The sequence below is a fragment of the Anopheles merus genome, chromosome 3R (genome assembly GCF_017562075.2).
Source record: "Anopheles merus strain MAF chromosome 3R, AmerM5.1, whole genome shotgun sequence".
Lineage (NCBI taxonomy): Eukaryota > Metazoa > Arthropoda > Insecta > Diptera > Culicidae > Anopheles > Anopheles merus.
Genome location: NC_054084.1, coordinates 87,656 through 115,182, shown reverse-complemented (window position 1 = coordinate 115,182; position 27,527 = coordinate 87,656). Strand labels below are relative to the sequence as shown.

The 27,527-nt window shown below is 43.5% G+C and overlaps 2 protein-coding genes across 6 annotated transcripts; one reads left to right on the top strand and one right to left on the bottom strand.

Annotated features, from left to right (window-relative positions):
* Positions 1–38: 38 nt before the first annotated feature.
* LOC121596167 (putative inorganic phosphate cotransporter) lies at positions 39–17,445 on the bottom strand. 4 transcript variants are annotated; one of them, XM_041920862.1, is made up of 7 exons: positions 17,297–17,445; positions 17,091–17,211; positions 15,048–15,259; positions 2,240–2,871; positions 1,787–2,171; positions 1,457–1,695; positions 39–846 (listed from the first exon to the last, which is right to left on the bottom strand). In XM_041920862.1, the coding sequence occupies exons 2-7, from the start codon at positions 17,141–17,143 to the stop codon at positions 637–639; spliced, it is 1,731 nt and encodes a 576-aa protein (XP_041776796.1). In that variant the 5' UTR covers positions 17,144–17,211; positions 17,297–17,445; the 3' UTR covers positions 39–636. The 4 variants fall into 4 exon arrangements, with proteins under 4 accessions (XP_041776796.1, XP_041776799.1, XP_041776797.1 ...); XM_041920865.1 differs by lacking the exon at positions 15,048–15,259 and having other exon boundaries at positions 17,297–17,438; XM_041920863.1 differs by lacking the exons at positions 17,091–17,211; positions 17,297–17,445 and having other exon boundaries at positions 15,048–15,547.
* Positions 17,446–17,593: 148 nt separating this feature from the next.
* LOC121596475 (WD repeat-containing protein 81) lies at positions 17,594–27,096 on the top strand. 2 transcript variants are annotated; one of them, XM_041921469.1, is made up of 4 exons: positions 17,594–18,124; positions 18,589–24,140; positions 24,209–24,670; positions 25,486–27,096. In XM_041921469.1, exons 1-4 carry the CDS (start codon positions 17,912–17,914, stop codon positions 25,715–25,717), a joined length of 6,459 nt encoding a protein of 2,152 aa, XP_041777403.1. In that variant the 5' UTR covers positions 17,594–17,911; the 3' UTR covers positions 25,718–27,096. The 2 variants fall into 2 exon arrangements, with proteins under 2 accessions (XP_041777403.1, XP_041777404.1); XM_041921470.1 differs by having other exon boundaries at positions 25,454–25,614.
* The last annotated feature ends 431 nt before the right edge of the window (positions 27,097–27,527 follow it).

The following is a 27,527-nucleotide window of genomic DNA, read 5'->3' as shown; positions in this document are numbered from 1 at the left end:
ATGTCTGTACCAAAAAATAAATCAAAACTCCATCCGCATAAAGCCTTTTGATTTGATCTTTATTTATCACTCCATTACTGTTCATTCTCGATTGCTATCGATCGCTTTCCCTGGCACCTATTGCTATCTACGTAGCAGATACAACTGGTACAATGGTATGTACGATCGTAATCCATCGCTGTTCTACTGAACCCGTTTCAGTTGCTTGCATGCTCCTATATCGTAAATTCTAACGCGTATTCAAGCTGATAAGTGGTATAAATAAATTCAAAACAACAATATATTATCGCACTGAGCATCGAGAAGGGAGGGGGAGGGAGGTTTTGTTAAACCTAAACGTTTCAGTAGAGCAGTCGCGTGGCCTATGGTCGGATTAACTATCAATCCGTACATTAGCACAATGGCATTGTACTCATATATTAAAGAAGGAATTTTTAAAATAAGCCATATTTTGTTGACCTACAGCGTATGATTGTCTCAACTTTCGATTGTTTCCTTATCAAAAGCTTTTACTCTTCGAAAAAGCAATTTCCTCTTCTTCTCTACTATCACTCACGCAGACTCCAGGTTGATAGGTCCTGTGGACTGCAAGGGATCATTAGCCTATCACTGAGAGCCTCAGGGCTAGCTCCTCTTCTACTGCTTTATGGCCTCTAGAGATTGTACGCTTTTCTTTGCATTTGCCGGAACGTCAATCGATTCACCCGCCTCGACCGATTTGTTCATCAGATGGGGCGTGTTCCAGGGCTGCACTTCACCCGATGCCCAGATGATGTATGCCAGATTGGTAACGTTGAAGATGGCAAACGAGATCCAGAACACAATGCGCCATTCTTCCAATGTGTGCTGCAATGGTGTAAACAGTCTGATTAGAACGACCGGTTTGCAAACAGACAGTTCTATGCTAACGCAGATAGGTGGGCCGGGTTCGATTTTGGTACTGTTAATGAAGGTAAATATTCAAAGCTCTTATTTCAACATTCTTAGCGTCCCTAATAACGCACAGTAGAAAGCACTAAAAGCAAAAACGAAAACTATTAACTATATAAATTATGTCCTAATCATGAACAGACTATACACACATTAGACACAGTTTTTTAGCAATCTAATGATGTTTTTATGAAGTTACGCTGGTGTTATTCATCTCGCAAATCTATTTTTAACAATTTCATAATGTATGTTAATGGTTACCTCTGCAATAACACGTATGTTTGGTGACCAAAAATCGACCTAATTCAGCAATAAAACTTTTTAGCATTACCACGCCTAATGGCACATTCTTACCTATACAAGCCCGTACATTTACAATGTCAACAGCAAAAGCACTCATAAGAAATCTCTCCAGCCAGAAAAAATATAACTCAAACGACCACACCAAAACCAAACCAATTGAAAAGCTACTCCGCTCCAAACATACAAACACACATCACCCGTGTTTCCGGTCATGATAACTTACATTGGGTGTCATCACGCCTACGACATACGGTGCGATGATGCCGGTAATGGCGCCTATACCGTTCGTGATGGCCATTAGCGTGCCGGCGTAGTTTGGACTCAAATCGAGCGGGTTGACCTTCATGCCGGGGTAGAACGTACCCATAAGACCCATGGCGAAGGTGAACAGCATAACGACCACTGCCTTTTCACACCCAGCGTACGACGCACCGACAATGAAACAGGCCGGACCGATTGAGGCTAGGCGGAAAGAGGGAGAGAAATTAAAATGTCATCAGATAGTTTTTGCTTCCATGATGCGCAGCAGATGGGATGAAGATGTCACATTTACCAATAGTGGTGAATAGCTTGCGTCCAAAGGTGATAGTAATACGTCCAGAGGTAATGAGCCAATCGCTCAAAACACCAGTGGACAGCGAGACGATCCACATGACCAGATAGGGGAGGGAGGAGTACAGTCCATTATCCTTGATGGAGAACCGCAGCACATCACTCATGTACTTGGGCAGATCGGTAACCATGATGAAGAAACCCCAATCATGTCCGATCTGTGCGCAAACCAGCGCCATCATAGGGACACTAGTGAGGATATAGCGCCATGGCGTTGGTGGCAGTGTACGATCACGCTCCAACGTTCCCAGTTCCTGCTTCAGGTAAGCCTTTTCCTTTTCACTGATGAACGGATGAGACTCTGGATCACTGTAGCACAGCAGTGTCTGTTAATTTCATGAAAATCTATTAAGAATTCACAACAAAATACCCGACCAAAATCTCTGATACTTACAAAGATCACGAACCATAAGACGCCCAGCCCACCGAAGAAGTAAAACACCGACGACCAGCCTTCAATGTTGTGCAGCAACACGCCGGATAGCAGGTTGCCTAGAATCGTTCCCACCTGTCCACCGCCAAACACAAGCGAACCAAGCTTACTACGCTCCTTCGCCGGGATCCAGGTGGCCATCAGTGCGCTCAACGCCGGGAAGGTCGTACCCTCTCCCAGTCCCATCATCACACGAATCACGATCAGCGCCGTAGATCCACCGAGCTCCACCGCCCACGGGGTGATCAGTGTGAAGAAGGCCGTTGAGAGGATACCCAAACTAAGTGTCCACTTGCCGCCAAACTTTTCCGCCAGCATACCGCCGGGGATGTGCGTGATGACGTAGCCCCAGTAGAATGAGGATAGGATGATGCCCTGCAGCTCCTCGTCCCAATCGAACTCGCCCCCGGTGAAGTCATCCGGGTTGGCACTTTCGTCGATCGGACAGACGCCGCCGTCCTCTTCGGTCGCCCCGTGCGACTTGTTGACCATCTCCGTGATGGCGATCGACAGCGAGATACGCATCGTGTACGCATTCATGATCGCCAGGAAGCCCATGATCGCTAATATCACCCGCTGTGGGATGATAAAGACTGATGGAATAGAAATATAGAAGGAAATTAGGTTAAAATAATGAAGGCAAATATGAAGATTTCCCTTGTCTGCATCCGCTAATGGTTATTCCAAACAGACAAGAAAATGTACCATCTACCTACAAACACATGTAGCATATGCTTTATGGAGTGTGAAAAGTAGGTTACGTTTCGATCTTCTATACAACCTTCACGCTTGAGTCGAATAGTTTGTAAACAGACCTGCAGAGCAGCAATCAACTTATGCTAAATATTTGCATCGTAACTACTTGTTCAACATCTTGTGTCCTTGCTACAACAGCATTGATAAAGCTGAATTGTAAAAAGGCTTTCAATCATCACATATGTTCACAGCCAGTACTAAAACTATGATAGAGCCTTTTTTCTTTAATGAAATAGATCAGATAAAACATCAACACGATAATAAACCCCATTTCTGCTTCATCTGCATAAACGGAATGGGTAGAAAATCACCATCGAGTGGATCTATTTTCTCGCCCTTTACGTGGGAAAAGGGGGACAGAACAAACATCATGAACTGTTCAGCGATCGCAATCAATGATGAAGTGAAAACGGGGAAACCCTTTGTGTTCGTTCGGGTTGGAAATTCATATTCTATGCATTGAATTTGTTCGATGTGTAATCGCTAACCTATCGCCCCTACTATGAACTTTGGGCGGTTGGTGCGTGTTATCGAGTAGACGTTCTATTGTCAGACATTTTGTAACGGTACTGGGGGATCTACTTCCCCTACAACACAATGCTCGGGAAATAAGACTGACCGAACGTATTAGTTTCTGGCGCACAGTGCGAACAAATAATCACTGCCGATACTCGACGTGCGGTCGTAAATTCATCAACCGACTAGTGTACTCCCACACATACCCTCGTTTGATTATTGTTTCTATGTGTGTTTTTGTGGTTGAACAACATTGAATTGCACCCTTTGCCTACCTGCTTGAAGGGATGATATTGCCATCAATCATGGATTCTACTACCTGAATGATCATAATAAGGCGCTGGTATCAGAGCTGTCAGACCTTAAAGTGCTTATAGACGGCTATAGGGACGGCTCTCTAATCTGTGATAAGATTTCTTTGCGGGCAACACCAGGCCGGTCGAACATCAGTTTTTTTATCTCGGATGTTCGCTACTGGTCCCTCAGGTTAATCAACGAAGTGATATTTATCTAGTAGCACATTCAATTACTGCGATAAACCCTGTCTTGCGTGGGGAGACTCAAACAACACCCTCAATAGGCACATTTCGCCTAATGATTGGCATACTTCCATAGCAGATAGTGATCTTCCAAAGTAAAACAAAAAAAACGCAAAAGAAATACCGATTACGTGTGTGATGATTGGTATTGTTCAATGTCAAACCATTTCCACTGGTCGCTTTCAACGCCATCGCAGCGCAAACAAGCAAATATCAATAAAAGCAAAGTGAGATGTTTTTACGCTTTATTGTTTTTGGAATTCCCCTCAAAATAGAACTCCCCATTCCGGATGCCAAAATATCCTTGCAAATATTATCCAAAAATCCTCTATCTCTCATCCTCCCCCCTCACCCGGTTTAATCATTGCAGCAAACACATTTGGCGTTCCTTAAATCGTAATCTTTTGTAAAAAGGATTTTGGCTGGAATTTCTCCACTAAAACAAAGTTCGCACCCCAGCACTCACCAGGGACAGCCGCCGGGCCCCACTTATGCGAAATGATTGTTTATTTTCTCTTTCATTAAAATGATAAACTGGAATACGGGCAAATATTAACGCGCAAACTATACAACCAACCACTCTCTTGTAGTGTCTCTCTTGTAGACAGTAAGAGGTGGACGATGATCCAATACTCGACATTGGTCGGGAGTGATTGAAATGTTTTATCCCTGCCCTAGATTCATGCTTGGCAGTAACAATTGTGCCCAAACGTGGAAGGGAAGAACTGTACTGGTTGATATCATTATAATGTCGATGTGCCCAGATATGCAAAAGTGTAATACATTTCAATGGAATTTGAAGAATTAAAAACAGGAAACTCTTATATGTTGTTATGTGTTGTTTTCATGCGGTAATGCAAATAATAGAGAGCCAAATCTGTCCCAACTAAAACTACATTTACTGGAATCAACAATGACCTTTACCGGACAATAAAATTGATTTGTTCCGTGGTTGATACGTGGAAATGATTTACGGTTTATCAATGTGCTAATGTTACCGAACCTAAGCCAATTTGATTTGTTCCGCAATTTCCTCCAATTGCTCTCTGAGGTTTCTCATGCAACAGCACTAGTCATACACCGAATGATTGATAAATTACCTTACAGCCTTCATGTCAGTAAAAAAAGAAAATTTCTTGGTTTTTACAATTGTTTACAATAGTGCACTAAAATTTTTAGTAGCTTTATGTAGTTTCCATTGGTAAAAATGTTGTTATAATTCAACCACCGTTCTCCAGACAATGTTACGGCAAATGTTGCCTAGACAGAACTTGACAGAATGCGTACGAACACCGACAGTGCTACTGCGTCAGTAGGCATACACGTTGCGTGTTTTGTTTCAAATTTTACAATTACATTGTGTCTTCATTTCCAAAAACCATACACGTAATAAGAAATGAAAACAAAAGTGACAAGTCTTCCTGGAAAACGCCATCGAAACTCAGGTGAAACAGTGGCCCCATGTAATTATGTTGTATTGCATAGACAGGCTATTGCGTGCTCTAAAGACAAATGTTTCACAAGTGGGAAAAAATTCTATGTGGTTCAAATTCTACACACTTTCTATTACTGCTGCTTCACATTTACCTTGGCAAAGCATGGAAACATACTCTCAGCGCACAAATATATAAATATCGATTTGGAAATAGTACGGAAAATTCATCACTTAACAAACAATTAAATCACAGTCAGAGGTTATACAGCGATCGGTTATGCATTCCCATGCAAATCACGGACATTGAATTCAATGGTACTCATCTCTGGTTTAATCATGGGCGATAGCTCGTGCGGGCCTTAAGTAGATCATTAATCAGATACTATTTTCGCTTCCTTCTAGTTGTGTAATGCTATTCATGATCCATTTTCCGGTTACTCATAGGTTTATTCGATGTTAATTTTATTCGAATGAAGCGCATCTTGGGATGGCTTGTGCAAGATGTTGATCGTCCATTTGAATAAATAATAAACAGAGTATGAAACGCGTGCTTTATTCAAGAAATATTGTCAAAAGATGGTAAAATGTGTTTGTCAGTACTATACTTGAATGCAACACTTATTGCCGTCATCATTATCCATCAGAACGAATAATCTCTATTTAATCCATTTTGTTAAGCTGTGCCTATCTGCACATGTGAATCTTGCCAAACCGCAACGGAATGTGCATAACAAATTGATGCAACAAACCTTATCATGCCTTTACAAAAAAATTTGTTCCACTCATCACGTGTAAAAACATATTCTCTTGTTGTGTTATATGTCATTTAATGGCTCCAGAGCCGATCGTCAATGCAAAACCCATCTGGAACGCAGCATAGACACTATCCTCTCACCAGACAGCGATTGCCGGCAAAAGCATTGCAAATTTAGTCGTTTGACCACCATGATTACCCGAGAGAAGGTAAGTGTAAGCCACAAATGCCTTGCAAAGAAGAATGTTAGACTTCAATATTACATTTCATAATCGATTTAAAAGGCGAATAAGGTTCAAACTTCCAAACAAATTAAAAAAAAAACAGTCCCTGTAAATGGCATAGTAAATGCACGACACATCCGATAATGATTATGCTTGGGATTCTGTTTCCAATGTTTCCAGTAAAATCCTTCCCGATCACAATATAAGCAACTATTGACAATATAAAAATGTATTGTCTAGCGCTATTAGAGGTCATACCGTCTAGCGGTGTAATACATTTATTTATGTATTTGTTAATGAATATAGCTCATTGGTATGACAGGTTTTGCGGTCATCATCAAAGGTCGAACTGGAGGAGCTCATCATTGCCGACACAGGCAGGTTTATGCTCTTGTTTTGCCATTGCGCGTATTGCGCATACTCTCTTACACCTTTCCGGCAACCCGTCGTTTACCGGCTTGGGTGACATTGACCCATCGACATCATTGATGCTTCTCTCCATAATTCACATGACATACATCATTCAGAGAGGGAGCGTGAAGATGGGAAGGAGGGAAGAAATGTATCTACTACGAATGGATAGTTGATTGGAAGTCCAGGGGCAACGAGTCGGAGAACTGCCTGCACTAAACACCATTTGCAAACTATTTACAACTTCACACTCATTAAAAAGTCTCAAAAACTAACGGCTACAAACTAAAAACATTATACAATGTCACAACAATTTGTGGTAAGCGAACAAATGCAATGTACCTCACTAACACACGCTTGTAACAATTTTGTAACAACCAAAGCGTTCTGATTTTGTTTCTATTACAATTTGATCGCTCATTTAATCGTTCGTAGCACACTTTTAGCTAAACTCTGCGGAAAGCAAACGCTACTCTACGCTACTCACATCGGGATACCCGCTGCTGCCAGCTGGAACTATACATGGTGATAGCAATTTTTCTTCAGCACACTTTCCACAACAATAACGAGATAGATAAATATACAAATACAATCACACTGTCACGATGTACGCGTCCAACGCGACGACTTTCGCCACAGCCGAGTCCCTCAAGAATAGGATTAGTCTTTAGAGGTGGATGGGTCGGTGTACAGTTAAAACTTTCGCCCTTTTTGTTGCACCAACTTTAGCTGCTGGTAAATCACATCCACCATTTGGCATTGGCACAGAATAATTTCTTATATTCACACACACACACACATACACACACACACACACACACACACACACACACACACACACACTATACGCAACACAGCCGGCGAATGTCAATTCACATTTTCGTTAAATTTTCGCAAACCAAAACGCTGAATACAATCCAACCGAGCAGAGCTGACTTCAGAAATGGAAAATCGCGTTCTCGCTAGTGACACGACAACTGTAGCAAGCTCGTCGTGACCATTGGGACGTTCGCGAGCCGATTGAACCGCCAAGCGCAAACGAAACGCTCATAAATAATTGTCCAGACACCTGAGCAACCGCCATTGTATCGCCCCCCATCGTATCAGACGCGGAGAGTGGAGCGTTAGGTGTGTGGAGGGGCAAAAAGGGTTGGGGGTTGGTGGCGTAGGTGGACTGGCTTATCGAACTGAGCGTATGTATGTGTATGAAAAGTTGGTTGTTGCTCGCGCAGGTGTAAGCGCATCAGTAGTAGTCGTCATCACCGTACTAGGAGCATGGGAAGAGAGCTAATCAAACTGCTACTACAAGTATGGATGGTATGTTAATGGCTTATGATGTTTAAGTGTTCCAATAGGCCAGAGTTTCAATAATGTTTCAATGTGGTTGATGGGTAGGGAAAGCTCAAAAGCTAATACATCTTGTGGGGATGGATTTAAATTTCTTAGAATTCCTAATTTATTAATGTTTTTTTTTGCAAATGTTTAAGTCCCGTAAGCGATACCCGTAGGAAAATCACATCATGAGTAATGCTAGACACTTGAAGTAATCGTCTAATTCAGAAACCTTCCAGTAAAAATTTCTGAAGTGTTCTCGTCCTCTAGCAGAGGTTCACTTAATTTGTATTGAGGTGATCATTTCTTATCTGTTTTTTTTTTTTCAAATCCATCTAAATTCTTTATTATCTCTTCATGCACGCCAACGGGGAATAAACACATACAATCGGGGAAATACTATAAAACTTAAATTTTTCAACAACAGCAATCCAATAAAAGCACTTGCAGAAATATTCACATTTTCCAGTGCGAAGTATGTTAACCATATGGTAAGGTTTATTGAGGGGGAGAACTGCCCATCCCGTTATTGATAAATACTGTGCTGCTTTGTGCTCATGTCGCGATAGTGTCGTAAAAAGAAGGGTACTAAATCGCTTCTGCAATCGGGTTCGGCGAGGATTTTAATCCCATAAATCAATCAATTGTTTGTGGCCCATCGTGCCCTCCATGAAGACCCAAGATATCAATGAAGCAGCAGATAGCATTCGTGGAGGCATGTCTATAATAACGGGGAAAGATTATAAATTCGAATGCTTCTCGGAGGTTTATAATGCCCGTAGTCGATAAAAGCTAATAATCGGTCACCAGAGTGGCATTGGGAGCTAATATCTGTGGAATTCCGGGCCGTATTGAACTATATTAAGTTTATGACACCATAAAGGGTTAGATAGTGCCGGTGCAATGTAGAAAGGAATGATTCCATTGATAGATGAATACAATGTAACTCATAATTTGTTGGACATTCGTCGGCAGAGCAATGCAAAATCATGCAAAATGCTTATTTTAACTCAGTTCCTTGTTAAAATATTCACAATAATGGAATTAGAACGCAATATAGAGCCTTTTTCTTTTTCCAATCCTGCTCCAAATACACACACGCTTATCTTCACATCTTTACGCACACATCCCCAGGAAAGACGCTTCGTTGTGATGAAAATAAAACACAGCCCAGTTCATTGCCATCTCCACATTGTACGTTGCGCCACAATGTCGCCCTTAACTAGCAGTGGCTTCTGTGCTGCTTAAAACTCCCACCCCATGATATACGATGATAAAGTCCCATAATTAGGCCAACATCAATGATACGGGACCAGTGCTCTTCTTCTCTTACCTGTGTTGTGTGAGTAGCATGAAAAAAATGGGCCCTTTTATGAAATTAATAAAACAAAATCATTCATGTGCAGTTCAGCATCGGTGTACACAAAGTGTTTCATGTGGGGCTGATATGATAATTCGCCACATCTTTCAACTTTCCGTGACAATATGTGGGTATCTCTGTTCAGCTTCGAGACGATGGAATCGCATGTTGGGATTTTTTTAAAGAAAAAAAAGTTGTACAAGACCGGATTTTCATTAGTCGAAACACAAGATAACGGGCCTGATATATTTGGCCGATGATGTTTAAGTGAAACAAGTGACAGCATTACGGATTACGGACAGCAAAGACTCTTGAATGGCGTATAAACAAAAAAAACAATGATAGCGCCTGTGTGCGGCCGCGCTATTATACGAGGGTAGTTGATATACAATCAGCTAATAATGACAAGGGAATCGGGTGACGAAAAAAAATGTTCACCCTTTTTTGTGAAGTGAGCATCTGCACCTCGAAGCTAAATAACAACAATTCACCATTGTGTACATCATCGACAAGCGAGAGATAACACACTAGTTGGGTCGCCTCTTTCGTTGCGAGATGAGATGATTCGAACCATTTATCTCGTTGAGGTATTCTGCGGCTCTTCGTGTTACCGCGTGCCGATCAGCAAATCCTACCACGCGCTCCAACAACCTAGATGAACCAACGGTAGTCACTCGGGTGCTATCTCAGATCGTGTTCGATGACCATCCATCTATAAGTGACACTTTGTGGCTCCTCCCTGAGATAACGATGTTTTGTGGGGGTTGGGGGGGGGCGGGGGTTATTTGCTGGCGATAGGCGCCGTACACGTATCGGGCAAGGTCTTGCCTACCTAAAAACACTCGTGTTGAAACGACTGGAGTTCGTTCATTCGCTTTTCTTTGCTGTGACATGAATCGCAAAGTATTGCGGATATGACGGAAATGCTCACTTTGCATGATCATACAATGTCCTGACACGAATTGAGTTGTTATTTTTAATATTTAAAGAGGTTTAGGACCTCATGGGTCTCTTTCGCCTCTGAACGAATTGAGTTGAGAACTATTTGACTATATTGAAGAAGTGAGATTCGGTGATAAGGTGATAAATCTAAATGTTGCGCCATATCAATTTCAAACCCGAAGTGATGTGTTTGCTTATTGACTTCAACCCTCCAATATTTTCAGAAATACATTGAAACGGCTGATCTGTTGGAGGAAACTCCTTCGAGTAACACAACTTCGTAGACGTGCGTCAACAATACGGCACGATCGTAATATGCAATTAAATTAGTTAATTATTTAATCAAAACATTCTGCTGATTTATTTTCTATTTAATGAGAATGGTAAAAAATCTTGTATGTATGACACCTGCCACAAATTAGCAAAAAACATCAGTTTCAGGTTGATATGTACGTGCTCCGAAAGCTCATTTCATGGTTGGTAAAGCTTCCCATTAAAGTTATTTTTAACGCGCTTACTTTGATGCCGGCCCTGCCGCACATCGGTACACGCTCCAAGTAAACATAAAGTCTACAGTCAAATCATAACCTTCGCCTTGCAGACGAACGCAAGTTACTGCTTGCTACAGTAATTGGCATGCAAACAGGCCAATCGATGTACGCCGCATAAAAAAACAATCAATCATCTTTATAAGCTACTTTTTAATGTAACTTAAATTCCTTCTCCCCGGTGTGTCAAGTATATCCGAACCTTCAACAGCAAAAACCACTTCAAACGGCTGGTAAATGTAAATTCTCTACCTACCTTTCTCGTCTCGTCCCTTTGCTGTGAAACAATTTACCACCATCCATTTGGTAAACCATTTCGCTACATACATGCGTCACTCCGCCCGCTCTAGGCCCATCGAAGTGCTTTAAACAATAGGACAAACTCTGTCTGTCTGACTGTCTGTCGGCTTATCCCGTCATCGTTGTCTTGGTCATTGTTCCCCGAAAACAGGAAGCATCAAATGTGTCCCTTGTCCTCCGTACGCACGACCGGCACGCAGAGACCGAGAAACGAAACCAAAAACCGTTTGATGTTAATGAAAACGGAATGAAATTAATTTGCCCCAACAAGACGATATACCCGGTACGCAACACTTCAAACAGCGCAGCAGCACCCGGATGAGGCCAGATTCCTTTGATATTTTCACTTCAAAGATGAACGCGCTCGGCCAAGTATCAGGATCGCACGAAGCTCGGTAGGATGCACCGGCATTTTAGTAGGTGAGTTTGTAACAAACCCAATCCAACCCCAAGCAGAGAGCAAGGGAAGAGCTGTGTGTGTGTGTGTATATCCTAACCAAGGACCTTTTGGTATCATCATTTAGCAACAAACGAACCGGAACTCGAGTGAAGCCGGGGAAGAGCACAAGACTTTGACCGCTGCTGAGGAATGGCTGTGTGCTTTGTTTGAAGTGCTCTTCAGAGATCCACCCTCACTCACTGACTGAATGGGGACATGGCTATTACTACAGAAAGGGCAAGTGAAATATAGATAAAAAGCGAAAGTTGCACAGAAGAGAAAGAAAAAAAACACAACAAGCAGTGTACAGCAGTAACAATACTTAAACTTTTCATCTCATCCCCCGGCGCATAGCGAAATGTTGGAAAAGTCTTTTGTCCCATAGAAACACTAATGACGACTGTTTGTCGGTCCGCCAGAGGAGGACATCTTCCGGTTTTTTTTCTGTAGAAGTTATTATTCTAAGCACACACACAGCGGGTTAGTTGAGCAGCACCATCCGCAGCTTTGCGACTGGGTCAATAGCACGAGTCAATGTTGCAACCAAACCACCTCCATCGTATTCACGCTGGACGTGGCCAATGGTGATAAATGCAAATGACCCAGCTGTTGCAACTGCTGTTGCTGTTGGTACAGAACATGTGGTGCCTCCTGGACTTTTGAGTTTTTGTTTCCAATACACACAGTTATGCCAAACAGCAAAATAAATTAATATTTTCTGTTGGCAAAATTAATCGACTATTCATTTTTTTGTCGCAACATCAAGGGTTCATATGCATTGCTTCACGTTATCTTAATCGCAAGCAAACCGAGTTCCTGTATCCGTCCAATCGAGTCCGATCCTGTATCCGTAACAAATATCAGACACACCTTTAAGATAACAACGTAACGTGTCAAAATATTCGTACGCTCACTCACCCATTTACAAATTGGTTCATCTGAATGTTTCGTAAGTAATTATTCTCTTACCACTACAAACGCAAATTATTTCCGCACACTCCACAAGCATACAGGGTTTCTCTAGCCAGTTCAACATCGGAAGCAAACAATCGTATCCCGTAAATCAACCAGTGCAGCAAAATGGCATGAGCATCACGAGATTTTCACCAACGAAAACAATGAACAAATCCATGGTAGCTTGACACTTATTGCTGATACTCAATGAAAGTACGTCATGACATGCCGGAACCGACATGCGAGTGCTTGAGTCAAACACGATACTCTGACTGACAAGCTGAGCTTAATGCCGGCGCAAGCATAATCATGTTCTTTCTGGCTGTGAACAGTGCTGCTAAATGCCACTGTTTCAGTCACCACCACTCATGACTGAAATGAAGTTCAAGTCAGCTAACGTACACAACTGTAATGATCAAAGATGAGACTCAAACAGTTGATAGACCAATCACATGCTTGGTGACATTTTGTTTAGTACTCAACTCTTGGTCACTCACTTGGTCACGGCATTTTTGGTTGGTGATAATCACGACATTCTTGGAATATACTTGATGTGTGGTCTCAAGCAACAAAATTAGCATGCTTTCTTACTCAGTCTCCTTTTTTTTATTTGTCGAGTCAAACAGAGCGAGAAAATATGCTCATTATGTTTCTTTGAACCACTCGCAAGCACCACATATCTCCCATGACCATCGTGATGATCACCGACACAAAATGTCGCGACCAAATGGCTGACCAAGAGTTGGTCGCACAAAATGTCACCAAGCATGTGATGGTCACACCAATTGTTTGAGTCTCACCTCTGACGGTCGTGACGCTGACATGAATTTGTTTCAGCCGGAATTTGTCATGACTATGTCTATGACATTTTGCAGAACTGATCACAGTGAAAAAACAGTCATGACATAGTGACTGACCATGCGTTGGTCGCAAAAATGTCAGGAAGCATGCATTGGTCACACCAATTGTTTTGAGTATCACCTTTGATTATCACTATTGAGTACACTGATTTCAACAATAACAATGAAAAGTCGAATAATATGTCATTGGTTGCTCGGTATACGCTCGACCAAAGTATATGTATGATACAGGTCGATGCATAGCTCTTTTTTACTCTAATACTAAGATCATGGATTTGACAGTTGCCTCCTCAATTTCTACACGTACACAAACAAGCTCTAAGTGAACGGGGTGTTAATTTGGCGAATATTTTTACCTAGTGCGGAGCTTTTATCGTTTTTATTTATTTTATAGAATTAAGAATATGTTAAAATGTGTTCTCCTTGCAAAAATTCACACCAAACACAAGGGCTTTACTAAAAAAGAACTGTTTTTAATGTGCCGATTTCTTCACAATATCACATTAATTTGGGTGTTTTTGGGGTGTGTGGCACTCGTAAATATTTTTTATTTATATTATACTAGCTGGCCCGACAAACTGAGTTATTCCGAAAAAAATTAAAATATTCCATTATTGCTTTTTTACTTGGGATATTTGTATCGTGCCCGTCGTCGATAGGGGATCTCAGGATCCGATCATCGAGTGTAAACCTCCAACCACCTTACACCAAGTGTCAAAGTGCTGCATACAACCCAACAACAATCCTGCTCTTTGTATGGGAGTTAGAAAATCGTTATTAAATTAATTTTAGTGTAATATTTGAACGATTTTTATATCTTAAAACCTATTCTCATACCACCATAAGGTGTGTGCAAAGTTTCGTTGAAAATGATCCAGCCGTTTCGGAGGTTGCTCGCAACAAACACCGTGACACGAGATTTTTATATATATACAAGATTTTATTCAGGATTATCCGGGCAGCTCGGGACCGGACGGTTACCGGTTAATCGATACCTACGGATAATGGACCAAGAAATGTCAAATTCATATAAAAAATATAAAATGCACTGGTTTTACAAACAATTCATTAGTACAATATTATTCTAATAAATAACTATACATTTAACAACTGTTCACGAACAAAAAATGAAACTCTAAAATATCACTAGACACTAGAAAGCCGCATAAAAAAATTGTTTACACAGCTGTCAAATTTATGCGTAGGGCTAAGCCGCCTGCCGGTTAATCCGTTCCCGGAGAATCGACGTTCTACTATACTTACTTTCATTAGTAAGGCATGCATCGACCTGTATCCTATCGACTTTGCGCTCGACATTCATTTGACAATGTTGAATAGGGATTTACGGATTGAAAATGAAGCTAATAATGTTGAGCTGGGTTACACTGTATTAACATACCTTGGGACATCCATTCCAAACAGCGATGACGATACGGTGCTTCATACTCTTCCTTGGGCAATGGAACCTCCCTTAATCCAACATTCGAAAACGTTCCCTCCACATCCACGGCCGGACACAACAGTTTCCCACTCAACAGCGGTTCCTTTTCGCAAGACGTTCCAGCGGGGTTAAAGTTAAACATTTTCACACTACCTCTGCACCGGAAGGAACTAACAGTACACCAATATTAACTTTTGCTCCACATCACCACCACGAGACTGATCCTATCGGTTGGAAGGTGCAGAGAAACTGCAAAACTCGAGCATTTACTCGTCTTCTTAAAACAAGAGGCGTTTCCCGTCAGCAGGTTGTCTCGGAAGTGGCACCCATAATTAGTAAGTCCGGGTGGCTTAAAATTGACACTGGGTGATTAACTGATAACGCGCCCGGTTAGATCACGCGGGATGCTGAGCTGTGCTTTCTCTCGTACTCGTCCCGGCCCGGCCTGAATACGTTCGTTTGACAATTCTGAACCGAATCGACCTCCATCGCACTACTTTGTAAGCTGCGGTCTAGCCTCGTTCCGATGCCTAGCAGATAACACGGCAAAGGCAGCTGCTTACCCGAATAACCCAAGCAAAAAACATGATTCTCTACGCATTGCAATACCTTATAGATTAGGCGTATAAAAAGGTTTTTATGAGAATGAGTGCAGGTTGTTTTGTCTTCTTTGTAACATATCATTCACCATACATCCATACACGGTGATGAACGCAAATACCAATGATGAACCAATACACCAACAAACGCTGTACGCTGTGTTGTTTTTCATGGTATATTTGAGGTTTGGAGAGTAAACTCTCTCTTTCTCGCTTTGTTTTAACGATCCTATAGTGGCTATGTCAAATCATGTATTAGACCGCTCTTTTATGGTTGAGATGATTTATGTATTGCTAGAACTAGCGCCAGACTTCATCAAACGAAAAATGTGACACGTGCAACCCAAACAGTGATACAATGATCATTGTCATCTCATTTCCCAAACGATCAGTTTTATTTTAACACGTTCAGTCCTAGGCCTGTGTACGAACGAGGTCAAATATTGGCCAAAATCAAATTGGCCATCTTGGATGCCATTTTACAGCAGTAAGCTCTTGAAAATTAGCCGGTCTCGTAGTACAGTCGTCAACTCGTACGACTTAACAACATGCCCGTCATGGGTTCAAGCCCCAAATGGACCGTGCCGCCATACGTAGGACTGACTATCCTGCTATGGGGGGATCAATAAGTCAATGAAAGCCAAACCCACAAGTAGTGTGGTACAGGCAGGCCTTGACCGACAACGGTTGTTGAGCCAAAAGAAGAAGAAGAAGAAGAAGCTCTTGAAAATGCATCATTCCATCAAACATTTACTGTTATTACAAACATACATAATCTTCCTGTAAAATGTATAAACCAATTAACATTGTTTTGTAATGACCAGACCGATTTATCATTTTAATTACAAATAAAATTTGAATCGTAAAGCGCTTAAACTGCCTGTAATGAACTTTTCACTACTTGTCAAATCATTCTACAATACGGGACCTCCTTCCTACACAGTCCTTGCCTAGGACGGTCTCCAGGGATCACCAGTGATATCTCCATGGGGACCTCCGTTAATCTTTTACTGAGAGAAACCACAACCATTGCAAACAACTGTACTCTACCCATACGAATAGAATAAAAATTATCGCGGTTGACAAAAATCTTCTCCCTCATACAACAGTATAGATGAACAGAGAATAGTTGAAATTATAGCAAAAAAATCAAGTTTGCTGCAGTTTGCTACATGCATATTTGGATCAACTAAATAAATAAATAAATAAATAAATAAATTCAATTGCTTGCGTTGATGATGCTGCAGAACGCAAAGTTACAGAAAATCAGCGCCAGGTAGAACGTGTGAAGTATTGAATAAAACATAATTGTACTGTTTCGTTTCACGTGCACCAATCAGCTTCAATTATTTAAGTTTATATCACAAAAAAAAACAATATTAACAATATCTTTAGAACTCACCGCAAGTGTTCACCAACGTCACATGTCTTCGACATCATCTTTACCGAAGTCATTAAAAACTAAGCTTTTAATGCAAATCCTTCAATTTGTTGCTGCTTTCTACTGGTGGCAAGAAATGGAGCTGAAATGAAAATAAACAAGATTGTTGAAAAGATTTGTTATTTACTCACATGTTTTCATTTCTTTCGGCAAGCCCTGTTACTCACAATGCCAACTTTCTACGGCTTTTCAGCCATCTAAACTCTTCTGCTTCTACTTTAGCGAGAAAGTGTACATATATCCTCCTCAGTTTGTTCCATCTTAACTCATTTTCACTAAAGAAAAATGTTAGAAAAAGCGCGAACTGAGATTCGTTTGTTGTTTACAGTGAACAGCTGATGTATTGTTTATTGCCGACGATGGGAAGTAAAAACAGTCAGTATGACGTTCCAACGCTTCAGAACGAAACGCTTGAAATCAGCAACGCTTCGTTTGACAGCGATCAGCTGAGGCAAAACGTCATAATTGACCACCAACAAAAATCGATGATTGTTTTCCCGTTTTCCACGCAATAGAAATTAAAGACCTGTGTAAATTTGCTGTGCTGCTGGAAACCTGCTCACAGTCTCGGTGAAATCATTCCATTGTGAAGGCGGCGTGTGAGAAATCGTATTGGCAAAGCTATCAGCATCACGAAAGTATCTCGGGTGAATTGAGAACAACCGCGAACCACAACAGTATAATGGAAATATGAAAAGACGATGTCTTGCCTCATTGTTAGTCTTTTGCTTTGGACGTAAACATTCCACTCGATAAGCAAATCAGCCGCTTCCGGATTCGCCATGGAAGCGTTCATGCAGGAATTTTCCATTCCCAAGCACCAAATCCGGGAAACGGAGTGCCCGAATCGGTTCGTGCTGCTGGTGCACAAATCTTGGCTGCGCGCCCTCAGCCAGGGCAAGGTACCGAAAGAGTTCCCCACCTATGGCCTAGCCGATGCTCTCGAATGGCCAACGGAAAACGAAACGGGACCGTGGAGCAGAATTTATGCAGCCGTAAGTACCACTGTGAACGCGAAGTCATACATAAATAATAACAATATGAAAAAAGTTCTTGTACGCTTGAGTTCCCATCGCCGGATCACGCTTCCGTATTGGGCCACTTTCCTAGCTGTAAATCCAATGTACCGTTACGAGGGCGATTATGCCCCACATACGGGTTTCGTAACTCCATTTTCCTCTTTTGAAAACCCTCGGTTTTCGGTGGTGCATTTAGCGCTACGATACCAAAACAAAGCTTTTAGCTCCTTTGCATTCCACCCCTTCCTATTTATTGCTGGTCAGTGCGCACCCTCAAGCAACAACGTAACACGCATACATTCGCAACAGCATCATGTAAATGCCGGTATTTAAAACAAATCAGAAGGCACTAGTGGGATGCAAAATACAATCTAATTTAATTTAACATACATCCACTTTAAATTTAACAAAGTTTAATATGCCTATGTTTTCTATTTTAGGTACAAAAAAAGCAAAAGTGTAATGTAATACCACTGCCGAGAAATAAAAATTTGCACGGAATGACTGGTTTAAGCGGAAATGATCTGTTCCTATCGCCACTGGGCACCACTGGCGACGGTGAAGACCCACTGCACTATTCACAGCTGCTTCAGTACGTGTCTACCACGAACCATAAAAATGTATGGAAAGCAGCTTACCGAAAGTACGCCGCATCCCGGCCCAGTAACATTCCTGGTGAAACAAACGCCGCTAACTCTGTCAGCAGTGTATTCAGCGAACAGCAACGCGACTTGCATCCCAATATCTACCACAGTACAAATGGTAAAAAGGTACCAACGGGCGGAGATATCGCCGGACCTGGAAGTCACATATCATCATCGGGAGCATCGGCGGACCGACCGACGGGAGCACCAACGGGCAGCCAATCACCGGTACTGTCACACGATGTTGTTTTTCGAGAGGTATTAGCCCGTGCTTTCGGTTGTCCAGTGTTGCAAAACGTTACAGTAAAAGAAGACCACGTGGGGCCACAAATATCCTCCATTCCGCCTGCTGGAGATGCTCAGCTGAGCAATGCAAATCTGTTTCCCGTGCTTTCAACGATCGAAACGAGTAACGCATTTTACATACTGTACGATCTCTATCTGGCAAATAACTTGTTGGACTGTGTCACCTACAGTCCCGCCATCGTGGAACGATCCTACAACAAACCACTGTTCATCGTGTACCAGTTGCTGCAGTTGATGAAAAGCTTGCACGAATGTGGTCTAAATTTGGGCGACGTTAGCTTGAAAGACATCTACACGACCGAGAACCTCTGGATACGGGTGATACCGAATCTCGAGGCAAACCTGATCGAGTACGACGAAGACCTGGTGCGGCAGATCGGAGATCTAAGTATTGCTGCCCCTGGCCCTACGGCGGGACTGATGCACGTAAACATGCCAAAGCAGCTCACAATGAGCACCACTCTCAAAGAGTACTGCGAGATGTGGTGCCATGGACAGCTGTCCAACTTTGATTACCTTACCATCCTCAACAACTTAACCGGCCGGCGTGTCGGTTGTGCCGAGTTCCATCACATCATGCCATGGGTGACCGATTTTTTCTCCCGCTCCGGGCAAGCGTGGCGCGATTTGAAGAAATCAAAGTTTCGACTAAATAAAGGTGATGCACAGCTTGATCTCACGTTTCAAGCCGCCGCTCAACTGGCCGGTTCGGGAGCGCACGAACAGACGGGCACGTCACCGGCGGCCATTCCTCACCACGTGTCGGATGTACTGTCCGAGATAACGTATTACGTTTACATGGCGCGAAGGACACCCAAAGCGGTTTTGTGTAAGCATGTCCGCCCGATCTGGGTACCGGCAGAATATCCGGCCACGATTCAGCGACTGTTTGAATGGACACCCGATGAATGCATTCCGGAGTTTTTCACCGACCCATCCGTGTTTAAGAGCATCCACGAGGATCTGCACGACCTGGAAATACCGAGCTGGTCCAGCTGCCCGGAAGACTTTGTGCTGAAACATCGTGAGCTGCTGGAAAGTCAGTATGTGTCCGAACGGCTTCACCACTGGATAGATCTTACCTTTGGCTACAAGCTAACGGGGACTGCTGCCGTACGGTCAAAAAATGTGTGTCTCTCACTGGTCGATAAGCATCAAAATCTCTGCCACCGTGGCGTAGTGCAATTGTTTTCCTGCCCTCATCCGTTGCGCCAGTTTCCCACCGCGTGGAACGGAAAAACTCCTCCCCGGTTGCAGCACATACAGAACGAAACAAATCGCCGTCTAACACGCAGTACCGAGGATCTTACGAGGAATACGCAAACGAGCGAGAATGAAGCTGTCGCAGCCTCTGTGCAAAGAGATCGTTCACCTGCTGCAGCCCCGAGACCAACTTCCTACAGACATTCGACGCAAAACCTCCAGCAACAGTACCACGCGCTGAAATCGTCCGAGTCGAGCTACCACATAAATCATTTACAGCCCAAATCATCTGGAACGATTGTTTTACCAAAGAGCTTCAACCCGATTGCTCAGTTGACGGCAGTCGAGAGTTTGGGCACGTTTCGGCGTAAGGTGTTCCACTCGGGCGGTAGTGGTGACACAACGAAACAACCCGACGAGTATGATCTCTGGTGTTCGCGGATGGACGCTCGGCCGGTATCTTCGTCTGGTGGGAACGCATTTGTGAATCGATTATTCAGCGAAACCTACGAACAAACGCTTCGGAAAGATCGACCAACGAACATGCCGGGGCAGCCAACGGTTTCGCTACAGCAGCAAGCGAGTGCTGCTCGGCAGAATCTCAAACAATTGCTACTGCAGCAACGTACGAAAGATCTCAAGGTTCTCGGTTGTCTTGTGGTGGAACTTTTTCTCGCGTCAAAGTTGCTTCCACTGGGCAGTTGTTTGCGGCAGGAATTCGACGAAAGGTTCGATGCGTGTACACGCCTCGTCACCGATGAGCCACGTGCCCTTCCACCGTGTCTACTTCCGATCGTACGAAAACTGCTAGGGTTAGACGAGGATCCAGAATCGTCTGGAATCACCGATCGGGGTCTGCCACCGCCCACACCCCATCAGTACTTGCAACCGCTGCTAGCAAATCTGCTCATACCCTTTCCGGCTCACTATCATCGTCTCTATCAGACGGTACGTGCATTGCGTGCGTTTGACGAGTGTATGCATTTGCTGGAGTTACAGACATTTTTCGAATGTGATGGTAAGAGTTGCCAACGTTACGCTGCTCTGGATCGTACGCGTATAGAATACCGACGGTTGATTGCCGAGTGTAAAGTGAACGCTTGTGTTGCACTTATCGATCCACTGCTGCAACCCAGCGGACACAAGGAGCAGTACTCTGCGGTCGAACTGCTTCTTCCTCACATTGTAGAGTTGATCATACACGATGATACCTCAATACCGGCTGCCTGGAACTTGTTCGATACAATTGCAACCACGCTTGGTGTTCGCCGAACGCAAACCGCACTGCTGCAGCCTATCCTTGCACTGTACGATTCCGATGAGATGGATACATCCGTCGGGTCATCGCGCACGCTAGCCACTACTGGTAGTAAAGATGTATTAGCCTTTGGGGGGAATGGAGCAATGACGATGACTGCTGGAGAAGGAGAAGGCTCGTCGTACCTGAAGTTCAACCCGCGCAACACGTCGTTCAAGTCGAAAAAATCGGTCAAGCTATACCACCACAGCTTTCTGCTAAAGCTAATTGTGCGTTTTGGGCTGCGCTGCTTTTTGGAGCACTTTGTTGTACCCCTCATTGAAGCAGTTGGTGGTTATCGGGACGGCGATTTTAACCAATCGTACCACGTACACGAACCGGCCTGGCCTTTCGGCGGAGAGTTCCGCAAGTCACGATCGTACCGAAGCTTCAAGCTGCACAGTAACAACAATGTGGAGGAAGCATCTACCGATGCAGATCCGGCATCCATCTCAAACACACTCGTATCACCAAACTGCTCCGATCGAACCATCTCTCCAACAACCAGCAGCCGTCCTGGGTACAATCCGCTCGACGAAGAGGAATTGGTAGCAGCAGACACGCCAGTTAACTCGGCAAAGCTGCGGGACAACGAGCAGATGTTTGCATTTGATGAAGATCCGCAAGCAAAGCGACGCTCCACCATGACACTGGAGGATGACGATGCGGTGGAAAATGCAATGCGCCGTATCATCGACGACGAAGAGCTCGATCTGAAGCTGAACCACTCGCAGGCGGAGGAAGCGTTCGAGGACGCATTGACCATGGGTCAGACAAGCGAACTGAAATCTCCCACTATTCCCATACCACCGACGTCTACTTTTAGGCGCAGCATTGAGTTCCATTCGATCGGGTGTGAGATTGGTAGCAAAAAGAGCCTCGATTCGGGAGAGTTCCTATCCAAGACGCCGGACGTCACGAAAGAAGAAACAGCTTCAGACGCGGGCGTTCTATCAACGAGTGAAAGCCGCCGAGAATCGCTGGCCGGGTCAAGCATGCTGAATCGTTCGAAATCTACAGATTCCAATAAGACGCGCTCAAATCGAATTTCTGAAATGAGTTCCGAAAGCATCATCTGGCTTTCGCATCGGCTCGGTCCGGTATTGACCGCACGCTACCTTACCCGCAACTTGCTCAAAATGCTCACCCTTTGCTACATCGGAGCCGAGAACCTGTTCCCGAGTGCGGATGATTCGCGTCAGTTGTACCGATCATCTCCGACAGCCGCCCCTGCTGGGGTTGCCCCGACCGGATTGAATCATTTCTCCATCACGGATGGAAGTGTGGTCGGGGATGAGGCAGCCCTACGCGTAATCGATTGTCTCACTTCTATATCGGCCCTGTTTGGTGAACATTTTATCCTGCTACAGTACTTGCCGCACGTTAGCGAAGTGATTGCCCTTTGCCGGAAACGCATTACACCTACGCTTGAAGGTGGACTGATCAGTGCGTTGCAGCTGCTAAAATGTCTAATACCGTACCTCAACGACTCGACTGTAATGGAGCAGCTACCTGAGGTGTTTCTGCGTCAAATTCTGCATCCCGCAATACGGCTGCTAGAATCATCCAAGTATACCATGCCGAGTGGGTTTCTAGCACGGTCCGTGCTCGCGCGCAAACTGATGGACGCGCTGTACGTCATCTCCGTACGCATCGGGCGTGAAATGACACGCGAACACATCTGCGTACCCGGGCTTCAGCGCTTTTTCCTCATCTTCGACAAGGCATATGCTCGGCAGCAGGAACATTTCGCTTCCGCGGTTGCGGACATAGCCCACGGAGATCCTCCGTTCGATAGTTTTACGCCCCCCAGCTCTCTCGGCAGCATCGCCGACCACCAGGTACTGGGTCAGGGTCAGTCCCTTGCCAAAGCGATGGAAGAAATAAGGGATGTGTTTACGCCAAACTTGGCGTACTTTACCTTCGTGCCCTTACTCAACTACCTCGGCCAGCAGGAGATGAGTCGATGCGTAACCAATCTGCCACTCATACTGAATCTCTGCCACGAACACGAGCAGATGGATTACGGCCGTTCAGGCTCTGCTCAAGATGCCAGTTCGATGCCACCGAGCACAACACCAAAGGACGAAGAGCAGATGGATTCACTGAACTGCTCCAACAGCTTCGGTTCGAACATTGTCGGCAATCGTATCGAATCCTCGGCCACTACCGGTTCGAGTAAGATTGGACATAAAGATCTGCTCGGAATGGTTACGTACCGGCTCGATAATGTTAATAGCTCGCGCAATCTACGTGGCAACTGGCTAGCGTACTGGGAGCACGAGATCGGACGGTCGGAAAAGGACATTCGATTAAACTTGAAACAGATCAAGCTGCAAACGTACACCGGCCATTCGAGCTCGATCAAGGCGGTACTAGCACTAGACAATGAGAACAGCTTCATCTCGGCCTCGAAGGACAAAACAGTAAAGCTATGGTCGCTGCGGAGTGAGGGTGACGGGACGAAGATGTCCTCTTGCCAGTTTACATATGCGAATCATCGCAAATCGGTCCACTCGTTGGCCTTCCTAGAAGCGCTCCGGTAAATTGAAACCCTTCCGGCTCCTGGTCGATGCTAAATCAATCTTTTTTTCCTTTCTCATCTGGCAGCTTAACAATATCGTGCGATACCGGTGTCCATCTGTGGGATCCGTTCGTGGGTGCTCAGATCGGTTTGCTTGATGTTTCGAAACATTCGCCGGTGTATGTGGTCAAGACGTTCCCTTCGCCCAACAGTTTGGTATTGGCCGGAACTGGCGAGAGTTCGGTTAAGCTGATCGATGCTCGCACATTTAGCTACTGTCACGAATGGAAGGTGGCGTTGACACCGGTCGGACAAGTGCGCTCAATCGCAGTCGCACCCGGCGCCAACTGGGTTGCGGTGGGTCTTACCTCAGGCCACATCGGAGTGCTAGACGCACGTACTGGTGGCATTATTTCTTCCTGGCGCACGAACGATAACGATCTGTTGCAGCTGTTGGCTCCGAACGATACTCAGCTCGTCAGCTCCAGCCTCGATCAGATGATCGGTGTGTGGAGCCCCAACACAGGCCATCTGCAGTTCCATATGAGGTAAGTAATGTTGTAAATTTAACTTTGCTTCTTTATTTACACATATTAAAACATACCTAAACGCAAGGGTACATTGATCGTTCTCGATAGTGTAATTTAGATTTTTACTATCGCATCTAGCAGCTGCTGTAGGCAGCTATTTTGTGTCATCAACGGAATTGTCCTGCCGGATCTCAAATTAAGAAAGTTTTTTTCATCGTTTTATGCTGCAAAAAATGATTGAAATGCATCCCATTCATGTGTATTTTCTTTCTTTTTTTTTGTCGCAACAATCGTTGTCAGTCGAAAGGCCTCCCTTGCCTGTACCACCAGTGGGCTTGACGTTCCGTGGCTTACTGATTACACATAGCTGAATAGCCAATCCTTCGTATGGGCACGGTCCTTTAGGGGCTTGAACTTATGACGGGCATGTTGTTAAGTCGTACGAGTTGACGTCTGTACTCAGACCGGCCCCGACATGTGTATTACAAAACTTCTCCAGTCCAATTTAAGTTAGAATAAAAAAAAATAACATTTTCTGAAGCGACACAGAATTTCATGGCAAATCCGTTTGGCTTTTCGCCGCCAGGTGCGCTTGTGAAAATGAAAATTATTCTAGCGAGTACGATCAATCTACCCGGGCCTTAATAAATACTGACACAAACGCACAACACTTTAAAAAGTAACGAAGCGTGCCAGTCGCACCGAGCGCAGTTAGCTGGCAGCTTAGCTGATACGGTCAGTCCAGGGGTCGGCAAAGCTGCCCACAACAAGTAGCATACAAAGTAAAATAATAAACCCCAGTTCGAATCATTACCCTTCATTCCCTTGTTCAGAAATCGTCCCGAACCGGCCCACTGTATGGTGAACAACGGACCAGAATTGATCGTAGGCACGCCGACCAACCGCATCGGCGTGTATAGTGCGATCGCGCCGGATTCACCGTACTCGTACACCAAACTGCGCTCCGAAACATTCCGCGGGGTGTTGACCAGCTTTGCCCTCTTGCCACTCAATCGAATGATGCTCGTCGGTGGCGACAACGGTACCATTACCCTACTGTGTTAAGACGATCTGACCAGGAATAGCTACCTATCAATAGTGATATTATTACAACTAGCTATTCTTTACACTTCCTTTTTCTTTATGTGGCGTGAATGTTCGACCAAACGAGCAGCAAAGGTGTGTTTGTGTGCGTGTGTGTATTATTCTGTGTGTATATTTGTTTAGTGTTTTGTTATGACGTTATAACCCACAACAAATAAAATTCTCGACCAATTAATCTTGTCATATTCTGAAAGAACTAGTTAAAATGCCCCGGTTACAGGGCTGCGCAGCGTTTATTGCGGGGCGTATAAGAATTGCACTTCAATCAACCATTTTATTTTTGGTTCCTTTTTAAAATATTTTGTGTGTGCTTACATTATATATAACATACATTGCAGTATATCGATTAATGTATTCTTAATTTTCTTTTTTTATATTTTATATTTTTTATTTTAATTGTGGATAGTGTACCTTTCGAAATAAATAATGTATGTATCAAAATTCAAACTGTTCGCGATAAATTTACTTTACCTAGTATGCCATATGTATTACATGTATGCCGTATGGACAGAGTACTAGCGACAAGGGCCCCCGGAATGATGGACTTGCATCAAATTGGTGTGCCCATATCGGGATAGTTAGTCCTACGTTTAAGAGGCCCGATCCATACGGGGCTTGAACTCATGATCGTAATGTTGTTAGGGTTTACCACGAAAACGGCTCAATTGCTAAATACCGACCGAAATTATTGTCTTGAATTGACTGCTATATTTCATAACCAGATGGATTAAAATAATTGAATATAATTAGCTAGAACAAATTATTGAACAAAATAGCACATTGAACATACTGCGCAGACTTTTTCATGTTTTGTATGACTTCGGCTGTTTAGGACCACGCGTGTAGGCGCTGACTGTAGAAACGATTTGACAAGAAGGGTAACCATACAAGTTTTCGGCAGTGTTCCTAAACTATTTTCGGCATTGTAACTAAAAACGTGAAATTCTGCACAAATGCCGTAAACAATGTTACAAAACACAATTTTGTAGTGAAAGCATACTCATTTGTTATTTATATACGAAGTTTCACACCATTTCTTTGCGTATTTTCCAAAATATCAACTAAATTGTGTAGAGCTCAGTATTTTTCGGCAATAACCAATAGTTCGGCAGGTTTTGTAATTAAGAAAACCAGAACAATAAAACAAAGAATGTGTGATGTATATTAAAAATGTGTAAACATCTTGAGTTTATAGTAATCTTGGGTTTGTGAGCATCTTGGGTTTGTGAGCATCTTGGGTTTTGACAAATACGATGTCCGAAGAAGTGACAGTGTGCGAGCTGTCAAAGCAGAAAAAAAAAGAGATAAGCCTTGGGGAAAAGACCTTCTACAATAAACTCCTTGTGAAAATAATAAAAAAAACCGTGTGTATTACAAATGTATGCTTGTTTCATTTATTCTAACTTGTTTGGAATTTTAAAATCTCGATAAACAAGTTATTTTTCACATTAAATGCTTTATTAGGCACTTTGTGGGCTGCTACCGAAACTCGTAACAATAACACACCTTGGATTTGGCTGAATATTCCTTTTAAACTTGACCAGAACTCTAAAATGCGTGTGTCGACACATAAAACGACCTTTCTTGTAAACGAAAAAAAGGTTATTTGTAAGCCAGTTGGTGCCGTACGCAATAACCGTCAGAATGTCAATTTTCTTCAATGGCTGCTCATTTGAAATGTCGCATCAAAAAGGCTGTCAAAACGGGCCAAAATAAGCAACATAAAATTAATAATTAAAGTGCTTTTTAACACCAATCTTAGGAAAGTCAG